General features: G+C 39.1%; 1 protein-coding gene across 2 annotated transcripts in view; it reads left to right on the top strand.

The window, feature by feature from the left end:
• Positions 1 to 6,693: 6,693 nt before the first annotated feature.
• NUF2 (NUF2 component of NDC80 kinetochore complex) overlaps positions 6,694 to 22,080 on the top strand; it is a 37,055-nt gene continuing 21,668 nt past the window's right edge. The window contains exons 1-8 of one of the 2 annotated variants that reach the window (XM_025892160.2): positions 6,694 to 6,821; positions 10,370 to 10,509; positions 11,695 to 11,769; positions 12,783 to 12,859; positions 13,566 to 13,627; positions 18,075 to 18,172; positions 19,335 to 19,408; positions 20,673 to 20,769. In XM_025892160.2, the coding sequence (XP_025747945.1) occupies positions 10,387 to 10,509; positions 11,695 to 11,769; positions 12,783 to 12,859; positions 13,566 to 13,627; positions 18,075 to 18,172; positions 19,335 to 19,408; positions 20,673 to 20,769 (606 nt within the window). In that variant the 5' untranslated portion in view covers positions 6,694 to 6,821; positions 10,370 to 10,386. The remainder of the gene's footprint in view (positions 6,822 to 10,369; positions 10,510 to 11,694; positions 11,770 to 12,782; positions 12,860 to 13,565; positions 13,628 to 18,074; positions 18,173 to 19,334; positions 19,409 to 20,672; positions 20,770 to 22,080) is intronic. The other variant, XM_025892161.2, reaches the window with a different exon arrangement.

A 22,080-nucleotide genomic window follows, 5' to 3' on the forward strand; every position in this document is an offset into this window, starting at 1 on the left:
ACGAGTCCATAACAAAAATAATATTTAAACCATTGCAAATGTAGAGCTCAGTTCCCAAATCCACTAACAAAGATGAACACAGCTGAGGAATGAAGTAGATCAACACGTCTGGAATGATTAAAAGATAATCAGAGCAGACGGCTACTTTGACTTAATGCTGTTTTTCTTGAGCCTGAACTCTAAACATGTATTTTAAAGCCAATAAATTTAGAATCTAATTTTTTCCACCTAGAACACTGTATTTGATGTTTATCACTCTACTTCTGTTGACTTTCAAGGGGCATAAGGTTAATGTTAATACAACCACGCCACCCAGTGAACATGCCGTGCATACAGAAATGTTACTAGAATTTGCTATTTTCTTTAAATATTGGTGCATTTTCCAGTAGATATATAGCCCCAAACTAAAATAGTAATTCACAAATTTATAAAAGCATTATACATTTTTACTTATTCATTCACAATTAACTATGGTTAAAATGTGCAAAGGATATTCCAACACTTGTGATAAAGGGTTTTGCATATTAGATATAACCTGTAATGTTGCCAAGCAATAGATGTTAGATGACAAATTGTTTCTCTCTTACAAAATGTTAGGCAAGCATAAAACTATGACACTTCTTTGCATGAGGTATTATCTACATCTCTCATACATAGTTTCAAAGATTTTTTCTGATGCCCTTCATATGAAATGTGTGTTCAAAATTTTACTTCAGCCTGCTACTCATGGTTAGTCATGATTTTTAAGAAATGAATATTATTAATAATATTAAGTGAGTTGAATAATGGCATCAATGATACAACCAACAAATCTGTGAGTCAGTCAATGTGATGTGGTCAAAAATGCTGTCATGATTTCAGACAGCATTACTATCCTACCTTACACCAATCAGACCACAGTCAGAGTGTGGTTTTCAGTTTAAAGTCCACAAAAGTTGAATAGAACACTTTTTTGGTCATCCTTTTATTTTTTCTTAAGAAATATAAGCACATTGAGGGGGGGAGCATAAAGACCCAAAGTATATACAATCAAAATCTCCTTTTACTCTGACCCACCCCCTCCCTATTTTCCTCCTCAGAGGCTACTACTATGACTGATTTCTTCCTGTTAGATGAACCATTTTTAAAAAGGAGTAGTTCATTCCAACAACAAACATTAACTGGGTGCTCAGTGTGTGCCAGACGTGGTGTTAGGTGCTCGGGAATCAAGTCATTAAGAACCAGCTCTGTGTAGTAGTTGAGACAGACATAAAAGAGATCATTTCAGTATAACATAATTTTTTTTTAAGTATACAAAGAATCCACTGATCTCTTCCAAATGCCATGGATCTGGACATTTTCATGTGTATCTCCCACAGGTGTCTTGAGCTTGACATGTCTAAAACTCAACCACCGCTCACCATCCAAAATGAGTTTCCCTCTATAAATCAGAATGACACCCCATTAATCTGGGTGCTTGAGTCAGAAAATTCTCACGAAACAGACATTTGTCAAGCATCTACAACATCTAAGGACTTGTGCTAGGCTATGAATATATGATAGGAAATATGGTAGTTCCTGTTTTCACCAAAACCTGTTTACGAGACTCTGTCCTTGCTTTCTCTTACTTCTGCCCTCCTAGTTCAATCAGTTATTAAGTTCCACCATGTCTACTTAAATTCCTCTGGCATTGATTTCCATCACACTGGCAGCACCCTAGTATGGGCTGCCATCTTCTTTCCTCTGGATTACTACAATGTCCCAGTTGGTTTCCCTTCCTCTTGAACTGGTTTCCTTGCCACTCTTGAATTCCACTTTTCTCACACAAGCCAGAATCATCATCTAAAATATAAACCCAGTCATGTCAAAACCCTTCAAGGTTTCTATTGACTAGAATATTCTTCATGATCTGGTCCCTGTTCACCTCCTCATCCCCTTGTCTAGAATCTGTGTTCCTAGATTGTGCTCTCCTCTCCTGTGTGGGCCTTCACCTGAGTTGTTACCTCTATCTGCTACACTTGTCTCCCCAATCCTGTTTAACCTAGCCAATTCCTAGATATTCTCAAGCATGGAGCCAATCAGTCTGAACTGCATTTTTTAAAAATTTATTTTTATTACCTGCTCCCCTTCTCTATGAGAATATAAGATGTCAGGTCAATTGTTAGATTGGTTTCTACCACATTTTTTTGTTCACTATTATGTTTCTAGTATGTAGCTCATCGTCTGGCACAAAATTAGGGGCTCAATAAAGTTTTCTGAATGAAAAGATGATTGCCAAGAAAGCCAGGAGGAAAGTCAACTAATTCAGACTATGGAATAGGTAAAAACTTCTTGAAAGACTCTCTGAAAAATAAGTAAGAATAGGTAAGAGTTGGGCAAAGAAAATCAGGATAGCCCAGTCAACCAAATAAGGTCTCAAAGTATAAAACAGCCTCATGAACGGGAAGTGGGTGTGATGGAAGGTGAGGTTGGAAACATAAACAGCGACAAGATCATGGAGGTCCTAGCATGCCAGGCTATGGAGTTAGACTTTATCTTGGAGGTGATAAGAAAGATGGGTGGAAGAAATCTAAGCAGACAAGTGAAACATTCAGATTTACATTTGGGACTGATCATTCTGGCTGCTACTTACAAGATGAATTTGGGGGTGTGGGCAGGGTGGTAAGGCTAGAGACAGCACTGAGATAGTGGAAATGAAAGGGACAAATTAAAGTTGGAATGGCTCATGCGCCCTCCCAAGTGGCTTTATCTAGAAGGCTAGGAAATTATTGGAGTCACCAAAAGTACATGACCGCTAGTTGACCTGTGAACTGGACACCAGCAACTGGAGGCTCCTCACTCCCTCCCCTGTCCTTGGAATGTGCGTTCAGCTTGCCTTCCCTGAGCCCAGAGGCTGCTCCAAGGACACAGGCTTGAGAGAGTGATGTGCTGAGACCCATCTGGATTGTATATGGTGACTGAATCCCATTAAGTATTCTATATAAACTTTCAAGATTTGGCAGGCAAGTGCAGAGATCTCCTCTTGCGGCCACACAAGACAAGTCTTGTATGTAAGTTCCTTTGCTTATTCAACCTGCTACCTACCATCTGGAGTGGCCTACCTCTTTCTTTCACCTCTCCCTGCCCTCCAACTATGGGTCTGGTTTCAGACTACACCCAGGAAGGTCCCAAGGAGCTGTGAACCAATAGAATTAAAAGCCTGAATCTCAAGGGAGAAATCAGAACAGCAGTTGTTTTAGGCTTCATGAGCAAACAGATTAAACAATGAGTGAATGATACTCCCAAGGAGAAAATAAAGACAAAATAACAAAATAATGTTGGAACTTACACTATTTAAAGGGCAGAGAGAGAAAGAGCCAGCTAAGAAGTAAGAGGTAGACAGAAGAGAGAGGAGTGAAGCAAAGGAAGTTAGGTTTCAAGGAGGGTTTGATCAGTGGTAGCAAATGCAGCTGAGAGGTTTAGAAAGAAAGAGAAGCACTGATCCGCAGCACAGGCCGGGGAGGTATATTTCATCTTCTAAAATAAGTAAGAGGGAGGTACACGTGGCAGGGAGGGGCATGAGGAAGCAGGAGGTTAAGGTGTGTGTTGCATGATGGCTTGAATTTTCTCAGTTAACTGGAAACAAGGTGACTGGAAATGTGTGTGTTCTGTAGGGAATCTCTGTTTCAATGCATGGGTGCCTGATGGCAAATAGGGAGTAAAATCCATCTTCGTATTTTCACCTATTTCTACCACCCTAGATCAAATGAATCAACTTTTCAGCCTTACTGATCTGCTGAAAACAAAGCAGAAACAACAATTTGGAACCCATCACTTTATTTTTTTTAAAGATTTTATTTATGTATTTGACAGAGAGAGACACAGTGAGAGAGGGAACACAAGCAGGGGGAGTGGGAAAGGGAGAAGCAGGCTTTCTGCGGAGCAGGGAGCCCAACGCGGGAATCGATCCCAGATCCTGGGATCATGACCTGAGCTGAAGGCAGACGCTTAATGACTGAGGCACCCAGGCGTCCCTGGAACCCATCACTTTAAAAAGAGATTTGTTTTAACCCAAAGCACAAGCTGCCACAGAGCACCACCTGCACTAAAGGTAAAGTCCCAGCTGCAGGCTCTCATTGTCTCACTGAGCATCCTCATCACGTCACTCAAAGGTCTGCTCAGTCCTTACAGGTCTGTCATCCAGCCTCTAAAGTGCAATCTAGAAAGGGAACATGAAATTCAAATGAGATCAGGAACAGGCATAAAAACTGCAGATGCATGTGAATGTGTGTTACATGCTTGAAAAACACCTTTGAGACTACACTGGCCACCTACTAATAAAGACAGGAGTTGAGGCTGGGAAGGGATAGTTTGTAAGAAGGCACTGAAAGCTCTAAGACAGGAAAGTGATGGATGATAAATTAATGGACTGTCAAGAAGCAGGCGGTGAGATGAAGCTGGAGACCACAAATGTGTCGTATGCCCCTGTGTACTGTTTCCTCCAGGGCACCAAGCTGGGGATTTATGGGATGCATTCAGGGTCACAGTTTTGACAGGCACCTGGGTCAGAGGCCTTGGACACAGGGAGTTTGGATGCTGATAAACCCTGCGGTCCAGGCTGGGAAGGGAGGCAATGGACTGAGGACTGACAGGGAAAATGAAATAGAAGGCAGATACAGAGCATGTGAGGGTATACAGGTGCAGAAAAATTAGGTGCCACAGTCATAAAGAATACTAGGTTCAATATTCTGCTGCAGTTAGTGTCTTCATGGATGATGATTAAAACTCTAGAAAGTCTAAGTTGAAATTTCTGCCATTCCACCCTCTACCTCACACGGCCCTGTAATAGCAACTGAATTTTTAAAGTCACGCTTACCCTTATAGCTGAGATAATTTCAATAAATACCCATTAGTTCTTTCATACTTTTAACTATCAAATTGCCATATCGATGGTAAAATTATCCAACTGAACCATTATATTATAGAGGTGTCTTGTTTTTCTTTCCATTGGGTCTACTCTATTCTTGGCCCACATAGAGGTCACTCTTTTCCTGTCTGAACTCTCAACAGTTCAGACATTTGTTGAGTGCTTACCATGTGCATAGGGACCTCATACAAATAATAATCAAAATAACAGCTAATACTTATTGAGTGCTCACAATTCTGCCAGGCACTTTACATGAACAAATTCATTTAATCTTCATGACAACCTATAAATCAAATAGGACTATTTCTCCATTTTGCAGAAGTGGAAAGCAGCTTAGGTTAAGCAACTTGCCTGAGTCCACATAGGCAGTAAGTAGTGTGACTGGAGATTTAAATCCAGCTACTGATTCCAGAGATGTGCCCTCCACCCTTAGGTGTCCCCCCTTTCCTGCCTCTAAGGAGATGTGCTCCAGTGGAGGGTAAGTATGCACAAGTAATAAAGTTGATTTGGCCAAGTGCCAATGAAAGGTCTTTTTTCTCTTCTTTCCTGACTCCCTGAGATCTTTAAAATTCTACTTTCCTAACCTACTTTTGAGTTTAACTATTCTGACTTTGAGATTGACCTAAGAACATGGACTTAGGGAAAGAGACGTCCTAAACTATTTAATATGAAATGTATTTTTGTTAGAATGGGTATAGGCTTCTCTACCAATATGCACAAAAAAGCACCAGCGTTTGTCTACTTCCAACACAATATTTCTAGCATGATGTTTCACTTCATTCAGTCCAGACTCCCCATCCAACATAGGACCCTCACCGACTAATACTCCATCCCGCAGTCAGATGTAGGTCCCATTATGGCCTCTAGTGCCCAAAACCCAAATTAAACTTCACGGCTTCTCCATCGACACGAGTTCGCTCATGTCTTGTGCCGCAGGACGCTGACTTGCGATCATGTATGAAGCGCCCTTCACTGGGGCACGTGCACGTTTGGGGAACAGTCCGTGTCGGGAAGCACCTGTCTTGCTGGCTACTGTGGAGAGATGCCCGGAGGGAGGGAGAAGCTAAAATCAGGACACTGGCTTCTACTCTGGACAGTGCCGCTTACTGCACGGTAGGGAACAAATCACTTCCAAGCCCCCGTCTGCCTGCCTGTAAAAGTGAAAGGCTCTGGCCGGATGAACCGTTGGGTTCCTTTCACCTCTCGGGAGTCGTGTTAACCAACGCAGAATCAGGGGATTTGTGTCTGGATACTGGTTGTGCTACTTGTGAACACTGTGAGCGTCCTTGGCCAGCTGCATGGTCTCTCTGATTTAGATCCCTCATTTGATGACAGTATCTACTCGCCCCCATCTTCCTTCCCCTTTTAATGAAGCTTAAAACAGAAGCCGTGCGCTCATACTCGATGTCAAAATATCGGTATTAGTATCATCACTCTGGGACTCTACGACTTACGCTGCCCCACGGAGAGCCCCACATCCTCTCTCCCTTCTCACTTTGAACTTAGCTCAAGTCTCTAGAAACTGTCCATTCGCTTTTGCTCTCCACCTCGGGCCCGGGGGGCGCTCCACTATGTGGAGGAACTCTGCAGCAACCCCGCTCCCGGAACTCCCAGCCCTTCCTGCAAACCGTCGCGCTCCCACTTCCTGTGGAATCCAAGTCCGACTAGACGCCAACGCCGCAAAAAACAGTTCCGCCTAGAGCCCGGCGCCTTCTCTTGCCGCACAAGGTCCACCCGCCTCGAGTCTGTTGAGCCTTACCGGCACCCGGCGCCGCGGCCGCGCAGGAAGTGGGCTGGGCGGAGGGGGCGGGACTTCCAGTAGGAGGCGGCAAGTTTGAAAAGACACAACGGTTGATGGTTGATGTCTGTTGACTTCTAACTTCACCTGCAGCGGCTCCGGAGTTCTTCGCCCTCCTGCGGGCGGCTGGCTGGCGCGGTAAGTGAACGCGATCAAATACCGGAGGACGGGAGCCTGAGTGCGCCGTCCCTCCGGAGGCGCGGGCAGGAGCCTGGACACCGGGCCTGGCAGTGTTTTCCTTGCGCGCAGCGCTGGGGAGGAGGCTGGAGAAGCCAGCCCCCGGGAGATGGGGTTCTTTTAACTTGGTGTTGGTCTCAGAAACAACCTGAGCTTAGTTCCTGCGAAACGATGAGTGTTGCTACGTAGACTGTGTGAGAAGAAACTTGAGCTGAAACTGGCCAGTTGAAGCTTGTATTTATATTTTTTAACCCCTTTATTTAGAAGGCGATAGGTTTGAGACGCTCGTCAACTTTCTACAGATCTCCGTTGCTCACACATCGCTTAGCCAGAGCAAAGATATCATACTTAGTCTAAGAATCAAAGGAATAGAGCGGTGAATATATGGCACTGTGCATGCATAGCACGTTCATTTTCCCTGAATGAGTTCAGGAAACTTTTTACTTAATTTATTGAGGTTGTTTTTGTTTAGTCTTTGCCTCCTGGAATTTTGCTTTCATGAACCAGTTTTAGTAAAACGAAGTGTGTACGATTTAACAGGTATTCTGTCAACATCTACTCTGTTCAGCTTCTCAGTGTTGCAAATATAAAGAAATCAGAGGGACAATTAGCAGTTAATACCTGCTACTTGCTAGGCGGTCCGAGGGTCACTCTGCATATGTTATTAGGTTGTTTACATGCTTTATCCCACTAGAGACCTCATACTGTTCAGTTGGAAGGCCTTTTTCCCCACCTCCCAAAAATGAATTGGAATTGAAATTGTACTATCAAAGAAAGATAGAAATTGGATATGGGAGATGATTCCAAAAAGAAGCATTGGGAGTTTGGGAAACATCTTGGAGGAGACTAACTTGAAACAGAAAATTCATTGATTTATTAAATATTGGAGTGTTTTAGAAACCAACAGAAAAAAATTGAATTTGATGTGGTGGGTGGGATAATTGAAGTATTTTTGTAAAAATATTACATGATGCATTGGTGTTCATAAGGATTAATCTGATAGAGTGTGTAAGACACATTAGAGAGGGATGTGCGATTAATGATTATGAAGGTATTTTATACCTACTCTTTCTCTCATAATTTTTTTTTTTTTTAAGATTTATTTATTTGGGAGAGAGAGAGTGCGAGCACGAATGGGAGGGGCAGAGGCAGAGGGAGAGGGAATCCCATGCAGACTCCATGCTGAGCCACAGAGCCTGACCTGGGGCCTCATCTCACAACCTGAGATCATCACTGGAGCCAAAACCAGGAGTCCGTTGCTTAACCAGCTGCACCCTTATTGTGATAATCTTTGATCCAGATGTAGCTTGTTTTGGAAAAGTGACTTTTTCTACAATATTTTGGCCAAGTATTTCTATCAGTGGTTTTTAAATCTATGACCTTAGATGAAAATGTGGAATGTGTGTTAATGCTGAAAAGGACATTTAATATGTGAGGCGTCAGGATCTGGAGTCAGAAAGATGCTGACTATGGAATGAAAGTGTGAAATTATAAAATTCAGTAATGGGAAGTGCAAATCCTTGCTTAACGTTCAAATAATTATGTTAAGAAAAACATGGAGAAGTCCTGGCTTGATATCAATGGGTCACATTGAAGAAGTTCTGGGAGTTTTAGTTGATTGCGTGAGTGTGTGTGTGTGTGTGTGTGTGTGTGTGTGTGTGAGAGAGAGAGAGAGAGAGAGAGAGAGAAACAGAGACAGAGAGTCAGTAAGTGCTACAGTTGTAGACTAGATCAGCGTGGCCAATGTCTACTATATTAATATTCTGCCCTAGGCAAACTGTATCTGGAGTATTGTGTTCAGTTTGAGCATTACATTTTAAGAAGACATTGACAAAATTGTTTTAGAGGAAATTGAGTAGAATGGTAAAGTTTCTAAAATAATGTCATATAAGCAGTGGTTCTACTTAAATTATACTTAACCTTAGAGAAGAGATGGCTAAGCAGAGATGTGATAACTTTCTTCACATTTTCAAAAGTGGTGTCATGTAAACAGAAATTAATACTTTCTTTGTAGTTGCGTTGACTGGAAATAGAACCAGTGGGTAAAGATTACAATAAACAGATTTCTACATGGTGTGAGGAAGAGTTATTTAATTATTAAAGCCATACTGAAGTGGAAAAAAGTTGCCTTGAGAGTTAGTGAACTTTGTGATGTTTGCACGTGTTCACACAGAAGTGCAAAGTTGTTGGTTGGTCATCTTTCAGAACAGCTTTCTACATTTATCAGAGGTTAGGCAAGTTGCTGAAGCTTCTTTTAACTATAATATTCTAAAGAAATATTAGGCACCTAAAGAAATGGATTTCCAGAATTGTGGGTCATTTCAGTTTGTTTGCAACGTTGAGTATATTCACATTGGGTCTCTTGAATTATGCTACTTCCTCACAGAACAGGGGATCTGTATGTAATAAATCCAATATTGTCAACTGAGAGGCAGAGGCAGTGGCTGCAATGGCTGGTGCTCCTGCTGCTACTACTGCTTTTCTGCTGGGCACGGCTAGAAATAAGAAAATGCAAAGGTGTCAGCTCACGGGGGCTCCGAATGTAGTGTCAGAGTTCTAGAAACCTCACAATACACTGTGGCAGGTATTATAACAGTTAAAGGCAAGGCTCTAGGACATGATTTCTTAACCTCAGCGTTATTGACATTTGGACTGAATAATTCTTTGCTGCAGTGGAGGTGGGGGGCTATCCTGTGCATTGTAGGTTGTTTAGCAGCATGAGCTTCGAACCACTAGATTCCAGTAGCACCCCCATTCCAGTCCTGACAGCCAAAGATGTCGCCACATATACCCAGGTATCCCCCCGCGGGGGGGGGGGTGCGAAATTGTGAGAACGACTGCTGTAGGGGGACACAGGTGGGAGTATCTCACATCTGAGAACATTAGGGGAAATTGGTGGTGGTGGTTGTTGTTTTAAGTTATCTGTCTGGTGATTGGGATTCCTACCAGTTACAGCATTCTATTTTTACTGTATTTTTTTCCCCTCTCTCTTCCTAGGTGCATCTTAAATCTTATTACCCATCTCACTATGTGTACATCAAATAGGATGTTAGATCAGAGTACAGTTTTATTATCCTTATGTTGATACTGTTTATATACAGCTTCTGCTGATAGTGTTGCCTATATATCTTGCCTTGAGGATTAATTCTCAAGACCAATCTTGTTAAACCCTAAGTCCCCCAAATTTACCAAAGAAAAAACAGGGATTTTCATGTATATTCGAGCAAAGTCCTCTTTCCCATTGAAAGAGAAGAGCATTAGGAAATTAGAGAAAGAAAACCATTTCAGAATAAAAGATATTTCAGACTACATACATGTATATACACATTTATAATTTAGGATATACATATGTTGTAATTTGTGTTATCTTACTAGGATGTTTGATGATAGTTAACACTACTATGAATAGTTCAACATTGGCTTGTTAATTTTGCTGACATTTATCAGCTTCCAGATAAAGAGAACAGCTAGTTGTCCATGTTTCTGATCTTTGCTTTTTCTTCCTTCAGACTGGGAGATTCCCAAGATGGAAACTTTGTCTTTCCCCAGATATAATGTAGCTGAGATTGTGATTCATATTCGCAACAAAATCTTAACAGGAGCTGATGGTAAAAACCTCTCCAAGAATGATCTTTATCCAAATCCAAAGGTACAATGTGATTGTGTTTGCATGTGGATGATGGTATTTAAAAAGAAATGAAACTACTTGGCCTATAGTATTTGCAGAAGGGCATGTACCCTACTACTTTATGTGGGCCAGTCATTTTAATCCAGAGGCAATCTCTCACCAAGTGTAATTTTAAAATAATGTTAAGTTTATATGTGAGGTGACATCTGCATTTCCATTAGGAATTCAATTCCTTAATATGGTTGTTTCCTTAAAAAAAAGAACACTTCTAAATCATAGATGTATTAAAGTATATTAAATTTTTTTTATTATTGTAGTGATGGTCTGAGTGTATCATTTATTGGTAGGGCTTGAAGGAACCTATTCCAAGTGGTTTCCAACCATAAAAAGTGCTTAGAAAACAATTCTCTTTGGAAACTTACAGATTAATTTTCTTGCATTATGCCCCAAGGGGGGGATTGACTTGTTTTGACAGGCTTCATTCTCATTTCTTTAGTTATTAAATGCAAAAATGAACTATTTATGTGTCACAGAAAATCCCAAAGTCTCCTTCCATTTTCCTGCGTTGGTCTTGAAGTAATAACATAATAAAACCTGGTTTAATGATGTAGAACTCAAACTTCTTGATCTCAGTCCCTTTGTAATTCTTTAAAATGGAAGGAATAATCTCAGAATAAATGAACTTGTATATGGGTCAGAACAGGTTCTACAGGCCAGTATCTGGCAGCTGCTGAATTAAAAGATAAAACTTTTGAAAATTCCATGTTACTCTATTAAATTTATACCCCCAGGATCATAGTGTTCACTTAAACTTTAACATCTCAGGAAACCTTAACGTCTAAAGCATGAAATAAGTTTGCCCATGGTCTTAAAAAAAAAAAAAAATACACCCTCAGTGTGCCGTTATGTTTGCCCCATGCCTGCAATCTATTTTGAAAGACTAACCCGTCTTCCCTAATGTGGATGGATTGCTTGGATTGGATTCTGTATATAAGCTTAAACAACTGATCTTACTGACCACTTATTATATCTGAGCAAACTGATAAGTATATATGTGTTTTAAGATTTGGAAAAATTAAATATTTCAAGAGAAATAGAGTAACTTTGTTACTCTTCTCTTTCCATCCATTGTCTACTATATCAGATGATGGTGATTCAGCTGTAGAGTCATGCATCAGAGTATTAAAAGTTGTTTTTCTGTTGTAGCCTGAAGTCTTGCACATGATCTACATGAGAGCCTTACAAATAGTATATGGAATCCGACTGGAGCATTTTTACATGGTGGGTTTAAGATGAGGCAAAATTACTTTCTTTTGCTGCATTTCCCTTGTTCGTATTGCATACTGGTTTCAGGATAGGAAGTTCTTGACTTTATTTTTAACAAAATCAAAGGCTTGTATAAAATTAATGTCACTGGCAAAAGAATCTTAGGTATAATAGTGCCTTAAATTGATAGCTTTAGTAAGACAACAGTAGTAAAAGACAAATGACAAATTATTGGTGCTGTGTAGTTATTCAGATTTACAGGTTTGTCTTCAGAGGCTAATGAGCAACAGCACAGTCTTCACACATACTCTCTCTTCTGAGAAAAGACTCCCAAATTAGAGTGTGTGATGTACACTAAGATTGAAAATAATTGAAATAAGGCATCTGAGCTTTTAGCAAATTAGGTATTGCTAGTAGGAAAATCATTTTTCCTAATTTTGTTGTTGCTGTTAAATCCTCAGGGCATGATCTGAAGTTTTACTAAAAATGTACTATCTTTAGAATCCCACCAATATGATCACATATTGTTTAAAAATCAAAGGCTTTGCCACATACTTGCTATGAAACCTTGCTAAGGCTGTTTCTTTGTGTATAAAATAGGGATAGCACAGTGTTTTAGGGTAGTTATGAAAATTAAAGAAGAATACATGTAAAATGCTGAGCATAGCTCCTGATTTTAGTAAATGCTGACTTGACCCCTTCATTCATTCATTTAAAAAATCTTTACTGAGGCCTGCTGTGAACCTAGCATTATTAGTAACAACTCTAGTTTTGTGCTAGGATCATTATTGTTTACTAAGTTTTAAACATTTAATGATAATAAGGTTATTTTGATCTTAATTTATGATTAACAGGGGGCACGAGGTTGGCTCAATGGAGCATATGACTCTTGATCTAGGGGTCATGAATTCAAGCCCCACATTGGGTACGGAGCCTACTGAAAAAAAAAAAGTTATTTTGAGGTTGAAGACTTTTCTCATTTTGTCTAATCAATGTGTAACTTAGATTTTGTGATATATTACATTTAGATGCCAGTGAACTCAGAAGTCATGTATCCACATATCATGGAAGGCTTCTTACCGGTCAGCAATTTATTTATTCATCTGTGAGTAAAGTGGTTTTATTTTCTGAGACTACATACATTTATTTTTTCATTACATTAAGCTTTCTTTTTTTTTTTTTAAGATTTTATTTATTTATGTGTGAGAGAGAGAGAGAGGAGAGAGCACGAGAGGGAAGAGGGTCAGAGGGAGAAGCAGACTCCCCGCCAAGCAGGGAGCCTGATGCGGGACTCGATCCTGGGACTCCAGGATCATGACCTGAGCCGAAGGCAGCTGCTTAACCAACTGAGCCACACAGGCGCCTACATTAAGCTTTCTTAATGACAGGATTTTCTTGGAGAATTTCTATCATCTCCCTCTCCACTCCATCAGTACATTAAAAATTGTAGACTTCTTCAAATAGAACTAACTGCTTCCCTCTGTGGCACTATCAATTCTCCTTTCAGTAGGGTTTTAAGATGTTGTGAATCTAAAATTGTTTGGAGGTTTTGAGTTTTTAAAGAGTCCTAGTACCTCCAAAAGTGTGTGTTGTTTATTAGAATTTATAACTTTACCTTGGTATTGCTTGAATACTTGTGTAGTGTACAGAAAACATAGATTTCTGTGCTACAGGATTTTGCGTAGTAGTTGACTTCTGACTTGGTCTTTGGACATTGAGAAACATATCCAGAAATCTCTTGGAAAATAAAATGTTTATATTGTATGGTTTATATATAACTTAAAATATTCTTTCTCCACTTCATCTTTAAGGGATTCATTTCTGCCCATCTGTCGGGTGAATGACTTTGAGATTGCTGATATTCTATATCCAAGTAAGTGAGAATTTAAAACAATTTTTAATGTCTGACTTTAGTATTTTACTTCTCTGTCAATAAATGTAAAAATAAAAACTACAGATAATTGGCTTTAGAAAGTTTATCCCATTTTTAAGGATTAATTTTTTTATATCCTTTTTTTACTGGAATTGTTTTCCTTTGTAGGTCCATAGGAAAGCTGTTTTTCTGATCCGTTTTTCTTAACTCCTTACATTTAAAAGATACCCTGTAAATTTGAAAACACGCATATGAGTAATATGCAAGCTGTGATACTGCATAGTGGATTCATCACACCAATTTTCTCAAATGTAGCAATTACTTTTTACTCTGAAGAAAATATCTTTTAGCACTGATAAGAATAGTCTTGATATTATATTAACATGTCAATTTCTCTTAACTTTATTTAAATGTCCCTTAATTCATTTGACTCTGATATTTATACATCAAATTATTTTATGTTGCAAGAGATTCAGTGTGCTATTTAAAAATGTTTTTTTCCTCTTTCTGTTCTACCTTTTTGTTTTGTTATTGGTCTATAATTTACACAAAATAAAAATTCACCAATTTTAAATGTATAACTAGAATTTTAACAAAGGTACATAGTTGTATAGCCACTGCCACGATCATGTATGGAAATTTCGATAGCCCTACAAAAGTTCCCTCGGGTCCCTTTGAAGTTGATTACTTCTGACCGACCCCTCTTCCCTGGCAACCACTGATTTACTTTCTGTCACTGTAGTTTCTTGACTTGTCTGATATTTGATATAAATGAAATAATAGTCTGTATTCTTTTGTGTCTGGTGTGTTTAACTTAGCAGAATGCTTTTGAGATTCATCCATGTTAGTTACATTTATTAGTTCTTTGTTTCTTTTTATTTTGGAATAGTATTCTATTGTAAATATAAACTACAATTTATTTACCCAGTGACCAGCTGATAGACATTTGGATTGTTTACAGTTTTTGGCCATTATGAGCAAGGCTGCTCTGAACGTAGGTTACAAGTCTTCGTAAGGTCATGTGTTTTCATTTCTCTGGGTAAACACCTAGCAGTAGAAATGCTGGTTCATGTGTTCAGTACATACTTAACGTTTTAAGAAACTGCTGAACTGTTTTCTAACATGGTGGCATCATAACCATCAACAGCATCTGTAGTTTCAATTGCTCCATTTCCTCCCCTGGACTTGATATTGGAAATTTTTAATTTTAGCCCTTCTAGTGGCTAGATAGCTGTATCTCATGGTTTTAATTTTCATTTCCCTAATGACTAATAGCAGCATATTTTCATATGCTTATTTGCTGTCCATATGTCTTCTTTGGTGGAGTGTCTTTTTGAATAATTTTTTTAAGTAATCTCTGCACCCAGTGTGGGGCTCAAACCCACAATCCCGAGATTAAGAGTCACATGCTCCACCAACTGAGGCAGCCAGGTGCCCCATCTTTTTTTTTTTTTTTAAATTGTTTGTCTTATTGAATTGTAAGGCTTCTTCAGATATTATAAAAACACATAGTTTATCAGATATTATGCAAATATTTTCTCCCAATCTATTACTTGACTTTTTAGTATTATACAGTTTCTTTTGAAGAGCAAAATATATTTCCATTTTGAAGATTCTAATTTATCAATTTTTTTCTTTTTTCATAAAAATGATTCATAAAACCATTTTTTTGTGTGTGCTATTAAGAAATCTTGGTTTCAGAGATGCTAAGATTTTACTCGTATATTTTAAGCATATTATAGTTTTATTTACTAATTATTTATTTATGAGAGAGAGAGAGAGCCAGAGTGCGCATGTGAAGGGGGAAAGGGAGGGAGGGAGAATCTCCTCCTCGGGGTTCAATGGGTCAGATCTCAGAACCCTGAGATCATGACCTGAGCCGAAATCAAGTGTCGAACGCTTAACTGACTGAGCCACCCAGGCACTCCAAGCATATTATGGTTCTCGCTTTTGTTATTTAATGCTTGAATTTTTATACATGATGTAAGGTCAGGGTCAAAGTTCAGGTTTTTTTCTTTGTTGCATATAGTTATCAAATTATTTCAGCATCACTTATTGAAAGATTCTTCTTTTTTTTAAAAGATTTATTTATTTGACAGAGAGAGAGACAGCGAGAGAGGGAACACAAGCAGGGGGAGTGGGAGAGGGAGAAGCAGGCTTCCCACTGAGCAGGGAGCCCGAAGCTCATGGGATCATGACCTGAGCCGAAGGCATATGCTTAACGACTGAGCCACCCAGGTGCCCCAGAAAAGATTATTCTTTTCCCATTGAATTACCTTGGCAGTTTTTGTCAAAAATCAATTGACCAACCACCACACACCTATTAGAATAGCACAAATCCAGAATAGTGATAATATCAAATGCTGGTGGTTTATTGCCAACACCCCTGAGTGAGCTTTGGTGTTTCCCCTTTTCAGGGAATTTATCCACTTCATTTAAGCTGGAAAATTTATTAACAAAGTTGTTCATAATTTTCCTGTATCATTTTTAACAGTCTTTGGGGTCAGTTCTGACATTTGTCATTTGTTTTTTCACTCTTGTTGTTTTCCTGGACCAGTCTGGCCAGAGGCTTACCAATTTTGTTTATCTTTTCAAAGAACCAGCTTTTGGTTTCATTGATTTTTCTGTATTTTATTTATGTTTTTGTTCTATTGGTTTCTGTACTTATTGTTATTCCTTCTTTTTTTTCCATGCATAGTTTGGATTTGCTGTTTTTTCCCCTATTTTTTTTTTTTTTTAAGATAGAAGCTGAGGATGTTAATTTGAGACCTTTCTTCTTTCCTGATACAGGTGTTTAGTGCTATAAATTTCCCTTTCGTCCTGCTTTAGCTGCATCCCACAAACTGATGACAGATTGTGTCTTCCATGTGTGTGCGTGCATATGCACACATGCCTTTGGATTATAAATCTAAGCTTGTCTTCAGCAGAGTCGTCCTATGGTCTTCTGCTGCTGGGGTTGAGGCCACATCCCTCCTGGGATACTTTTTGCTTTTGGCAGTTGTTCCCGGGTTATCATTGGCTAAAGATCACTTTTTAATTCCAAATTTTGGGAGTTCTTGGACCACATATACAGTTTAATTCAAACTAAAAATCCTTATGGCAGTAGGTTCAAGCTTTGGAATTTTCAGAGATCATTTGCTCCCCAGAGACAAGGCTAAGAGACACTAGGAGCTTTGTCATTTCCCTCACTGGCATGAGAGATTTTTCTTTCTCCAATCTACTTTTCACTAAGGATGCAGCCTTCCTAGAGTCTCACATCTGCTAGGATGCTCAGCGCCAAGCCCTTAAGGCATCAGCAGCGATTCCTACATGAAAGTTAATAATCCAAACCACTTGCTTACTTAGCCTGGACTTAGTTTCTATTGGTTCTCCCCCGGTCTAGTTGCTTGTAAGACTTTCTCCTTATCACAAGTTTTTAGCAGTTTTATTATAATGTGCTTTTGGGAGATTTTCTTTCCGTTTGTTGTTGTGTTCCTCTGCCCCTGCCCACCCCCACTAAGACTCGCTCGTTTCCTTGGCTATGTCTATAGTGTCCATCAAATTTAGAAAATATTTAGATATTTTATACAAGTTTTTTCTGCCAGTCTCTTTCATGGGACTCCAATTACACATTTGTTATGCTACTTGATGTTTTCCCTCAGCACATAGGTGCTTTATCCATTTTTTTTCTCTGGCCTTTTAGATAGCTTTTATTGTTGTGTCTTCATTGTCTCTAATGCATTCATCTGTCAGGTCGATCTGCTATTAATCCCACCTAGTGTATTTATTTTTGCAGATATTTTATTTTTTAAGTACAAAAGTTTGATTTGGGTCTTTTAAAAAAATCTTCCCCTTCTCTTTTAATGCTGATGCATTGCTCTGTCTTCCTGAACAAACAGAATATATTTATAGAATATATTTATAGAGGCTGTCAGGAAGATAGAGTTTAGTTGGGAGAGGCCACGGCCTCTAGAACTCATAAATTCTAGTTGCCATGGCCTCTCCAAACTCCAAACTCGATCTTCGTGACTCAGGAAAACCTGCGAGTTGTTTGTGTTCTCCCTCCTTGCAGTACAGCCTGAAAACGCCCAAGTACTGGGCTGGTGCATTAATAGGGTTCACCTCATTTGTTTCTCTTAGGGATGGCTGTCCTGTATTGCCTGTTGTCTGGTGTCTAAAATTGGTTGCCTTGTATATTTTATCTGGTTTTCTAGTTTAAAATGGGAGAGTAAATCTGTTCCTTATTATTCTCTCGAACTAAAAATGATTTACCTTTTTTTTTAAGTTATTAATGCAAAGATAATTCTGATCTTTATATTAGAGCACATTTTTTGCACTTTGGTTCATTATAGCATGCATGCAGTTTTATTCTATGTGTTATGAGCAGAGTATATCGTGGGAGAGAATGAATTTTTATTTTTACATTTGTTTCAAGGATTTACTTAAGGAGTCTTGCTTTCTATTTTAGAGGCAAAACGGACAAGTCGGTTTTTAAGTGGCATTATCAACTTCATTCACTTCAGAGAAGCATGCCGTGAGACATATATGGAATTTCTTTGGCAATATGTAAGATTTAAACATACTTTTGAGTCACATAGCAGATCTGTTTTGAAATAGTTGTCACAGATACCTAATTGTCAGATGGCTGTTAGAATCAAATTTATTTTAATATTTATGTAAGTTGCAGATTTTCATTACTGGAAAGCATGTATCAGAATGAGATTTTCTTCGCTATTGGATAGCATTAGGGAAAGGCTGGGTTTTTTGTTCTAATCTTACAGCTGAGGCGCCTTTTCCTATATTAGGAACTGTAAGGGAAGAGAAATAGTGACGAATTCACAGTTTTTTCCTTGGGAGTTTAATAGATAGTGCAGTGTTCTTCATTTAATTGAGATATTTGAGGTTTATGTTTGCTTTCTAAAGAATGGCCTGAAATGACGTTTTGTTTATCATGCTTGCCCAACAGTACATTATAAGATCCAGTCCAAGTAAATCACTTTAACGGATGGAAACTCATTTCATCAACGATTTAGAGAATTTGGAAAGATTATGGGTCATTCATGTGATTTCTTTCCATCTGTCCTCAGTTTTGGGTTATCATATTCTTAGAAAAGTGCCAGAGTAACACCAGATAATTAGAACTTCAGCTCCAGCGACACTGAGCTGTATAGATAGAAGCTTCCTTGCACAAATCATGTCAAGTTTATACTTCCCAAACATCACACATGCTCCAAAACTTCACGTAGATTTGCTAATATACACACAGAAACATACAATTTTGCTTGGCTAATTTCTCCTCATTTTTTAAGACATAGCTCAGACATTTTTACAAAGCGCCCTGTGATGCTCTTCCCCACCCATTAATTACCCAGGTTGGGCTGGATGTCGTTATATTTAGTCCTGTAGCAAGTTGGTTTGTAGACTTACATGCATGTATCTGACCCTTCAAGGAGAATGAGCTACTTAAGTCCCAACTATAACTACTTCTTGGGTATTATTCTTGGCACTTAGCACAGTGCCTGACTATGGTAAGAACTCAGCATTTATGCGTGAATAAGTAAATTCCTAATTCACTTGTCTTGAATGCCTGTTCTCTCTTAAAAATGTCTTATTTCTGATGGTGAAAGCTGAAGAGTAAGCAGTTTGCAGCATGTACCGGTAGATGTTTTTTTTTTAAACACATCACTGTTTGTGTTGAAAAGCACTAATATGAAAATTGCTTTAATAGAAATCATCTCTGGACAAAATGCACCAGTTAAATACTGCGCACCAGGAAGCGTTAATGAAATTGGAGAGACTTGAGTAAGTAGGAGATTTACAGATAAAATAAATGTAATTTCAAGATGCAGAATGAATCATGAGTAGTATTTGACAACCCTGCAGTCTACCTCAAGTCTCTTTCCCCTTCCTCACTAAATGGCAGACTATTTAAGTTTACCTGTTCCAAAAAAAGAAAAACTCGTTCTCCTTTCTAACTCTTAGTACATAATATATTCTTCTACTTTATTCTTGTTGTTAGTGAATTAACCTCTTCCTTAAAGTCAGTTAATTCTGTTAAGAGAGCTTTGTTTTGTTTTGCCTCACCGGTCACGTTGGAGAGTCATTTGGGAGTTATGAGTTCTTGGCTAGATAGATAGATAGATCGATTTTGAGCAGAAAGATTTCCTATCCCTTCTAATTTCTTGATGGCTTTGAGTTTCTTTGTTTCACGGGAGAGCTTTCCTAACCTGCCCTGGTATAGACTGTCTTAGAGACAGCAGTAGGCTGCAAAGACTGGGAATAGGAGGCAGATACTAAAATTTCACAGGTAAATTTAGTGCAAACTAAGTTAAGAGATAAATGACAAACTGGGGGGGTGGGTATCTGCAGCCTACCCAGCAGAGCAGCACCGTCCCTAGTAAGAAAACCTGTGTAATATTCCTAAAATATGAAGAACTCCTACAAACCAAGGGCAAAAGGATAATAGAAAAATGGGCAAAGGCCAAGAACAGGGGATTTACAGAGAAATAAATACAAATAGCTAATTAAAAATATGTAAAGATTATTAAACTCACTAGCAGTCAGGGAAATGATCATTAGAACCGTAATTCTGTGCCATGTCTCAAAAGCGGAAGTTGAGAACGGTGCGCATGGCAGAGACTTTTACATGGGCAGGTGCTGTTGGGAAGGACAGGCAGAGCAAAGGGAATGGATGATCCAGGGAGGGAGGTGAGGAGAGGAGCCAGGCAGGAGCCGGCACTGAACAGGGAAGGGAATGTCGCGCTCCTTGTATTAGGAGCTGAGTTAGAAAAGGCAGGTACGAATGCAGATGAGTCCATATGCAGATTCGGTGGTGAAAGGCTGAAGGAGCCCATCTGATCTTTATTTTCTGTGTTGTAGAGTCCAGGTCATCTATTTTAAGTCTGTCACATGGAAGGATGAGAATTCAGAAACACAAAAGCAGATAGTTTTGTTTTTTTGTTTTTTTTTTTTTTTCCGTTTGAGTCATTTGAGGACAGAGACTGTTTTGGCCTTGCAAAGTTAAGAACTTGATATATGTTATTTTCATCTATTTTGCTGTGTTTAGTTCTGTTCCAGTTGAAGAACAAGCAGAGTTCAAGCAGCTTTCAGATGATATTCAGGAGCTGCAGCAGTCACTGAATCAAGAGTTTCGTCAAAAAACGGTATCAGCTGTGTTGACCTTAAAAATTAAACAGCCAGTTATCTTATCAGCAAAAATGGATTTATTTGGGAATGGCAGAGAATTGCAATTTGGTACAAGTAAACTGCAGCAAAAACCATAGGCTTGTCCAACAAACAAAGGAGAGAAATGTTATTTTATGGAGAAGAAGGAGGAGGTTGGGAGGGTTGTTTGGAATCAGAGTCCTTGGAAGAAAAGCAAGAGTCCAAACACAGAGTTTGATTCATTATATGACAAAAAATTCTTCTTCTTGGGCACTTTGGTTTTGTTTTTGCTCACAGCTAGGGAATAAAAGCAGAAAGCACAGCAAAGTAGTTGATATGCTAGAACTTTGAGAACGCTAAGAGAACCACCTTTCTTGGGGTCAGAGAAGACTAACCTAGCACGAGGGTGGTGATGGTTTCTCATTGGGGGAGTTGCAGGGGTAGTGGCTTTCCCGTAGAGACTCAGTGGACCTCTTGCCCTGTTGGCGGCCTAGTTGATGAGGCTTCTTGGGGTTGACACGGCTTTGTGGGGGGTGAGAGCTCCCCGTCCTGGCCTCCCGACTCCATGTGAGCGAGGTTTCATTTTATTTTCACAGTTGTTTGCTTAAAATTAAAAACAACAACTTTTTTTTTTCTTTTGGCTGTGGAGGCCGTAAGAGCATGTTACTTTCAGTTACAAAAGATCTAGGGTATATTGCTGTGCCCATTTGTGCTCCTTATAATGGATATATACTTCTGTCAACCATGGTTATCAATTTTTGTTGCCCAAGTCCTATGCTGTCTTATTGACTAGAATTTTTTAGGATTTGCCTTTTTCTAAACTTGCTGTTCCCAAACTGTACGGAGGCACCCTGGACTTCAAGGGCTTTGGGATATTTTAAAATTTCATGGGAAACAGTGATTGTTCGCATCTGTTGTACCCTGCTTGAACTCCTAGTTCAAGGCACATTGCCTTCCATTCATATCTTTTGAACCTGGGTTCTGGCATTTGTCGTGGTGAAAAACCAGTACTACGTGAACAACCGCACAGAACAGGAAATGAGAATATCTGTGTCCAATCTGATTCCAACGTGTGTGAATTTGTGCAGGGCCCAGTGGTACACACATCCAATTTGGAAGTAGTTGTGGTTATTTAAGAATAAAATAAACATATTGTTTTTTTCCAATTTGTATGCATAATTTTTTCAAAGGGCTACTAAGTTGTTAGGATATAAATATTTATGCAGTTATTTGGACTCTCCTACTTAGTAAAGAAACCGTTAGGTATTTCTTCTGGCCTGGGGGCATCGTAAACAGAGGAAGTTTGAGAA

This window comes from Callorhinus ursinus, unplaced genomic scaffold (genome assembly GCF_003265705.2).
Source record: "Callorhinus ursinus isolate GAN/ISIS: 27379988/994484 unplaced genomic scaffold, GSC_fseal_2.0 scaffold54, whole genome shotgun sequence".
Lineage (NCBI taxonomy): Eukaryota > Metazoa > Chordata > Mammalia > Carnivora > Otariidae > Callorhinus > Callorhinus ursinus.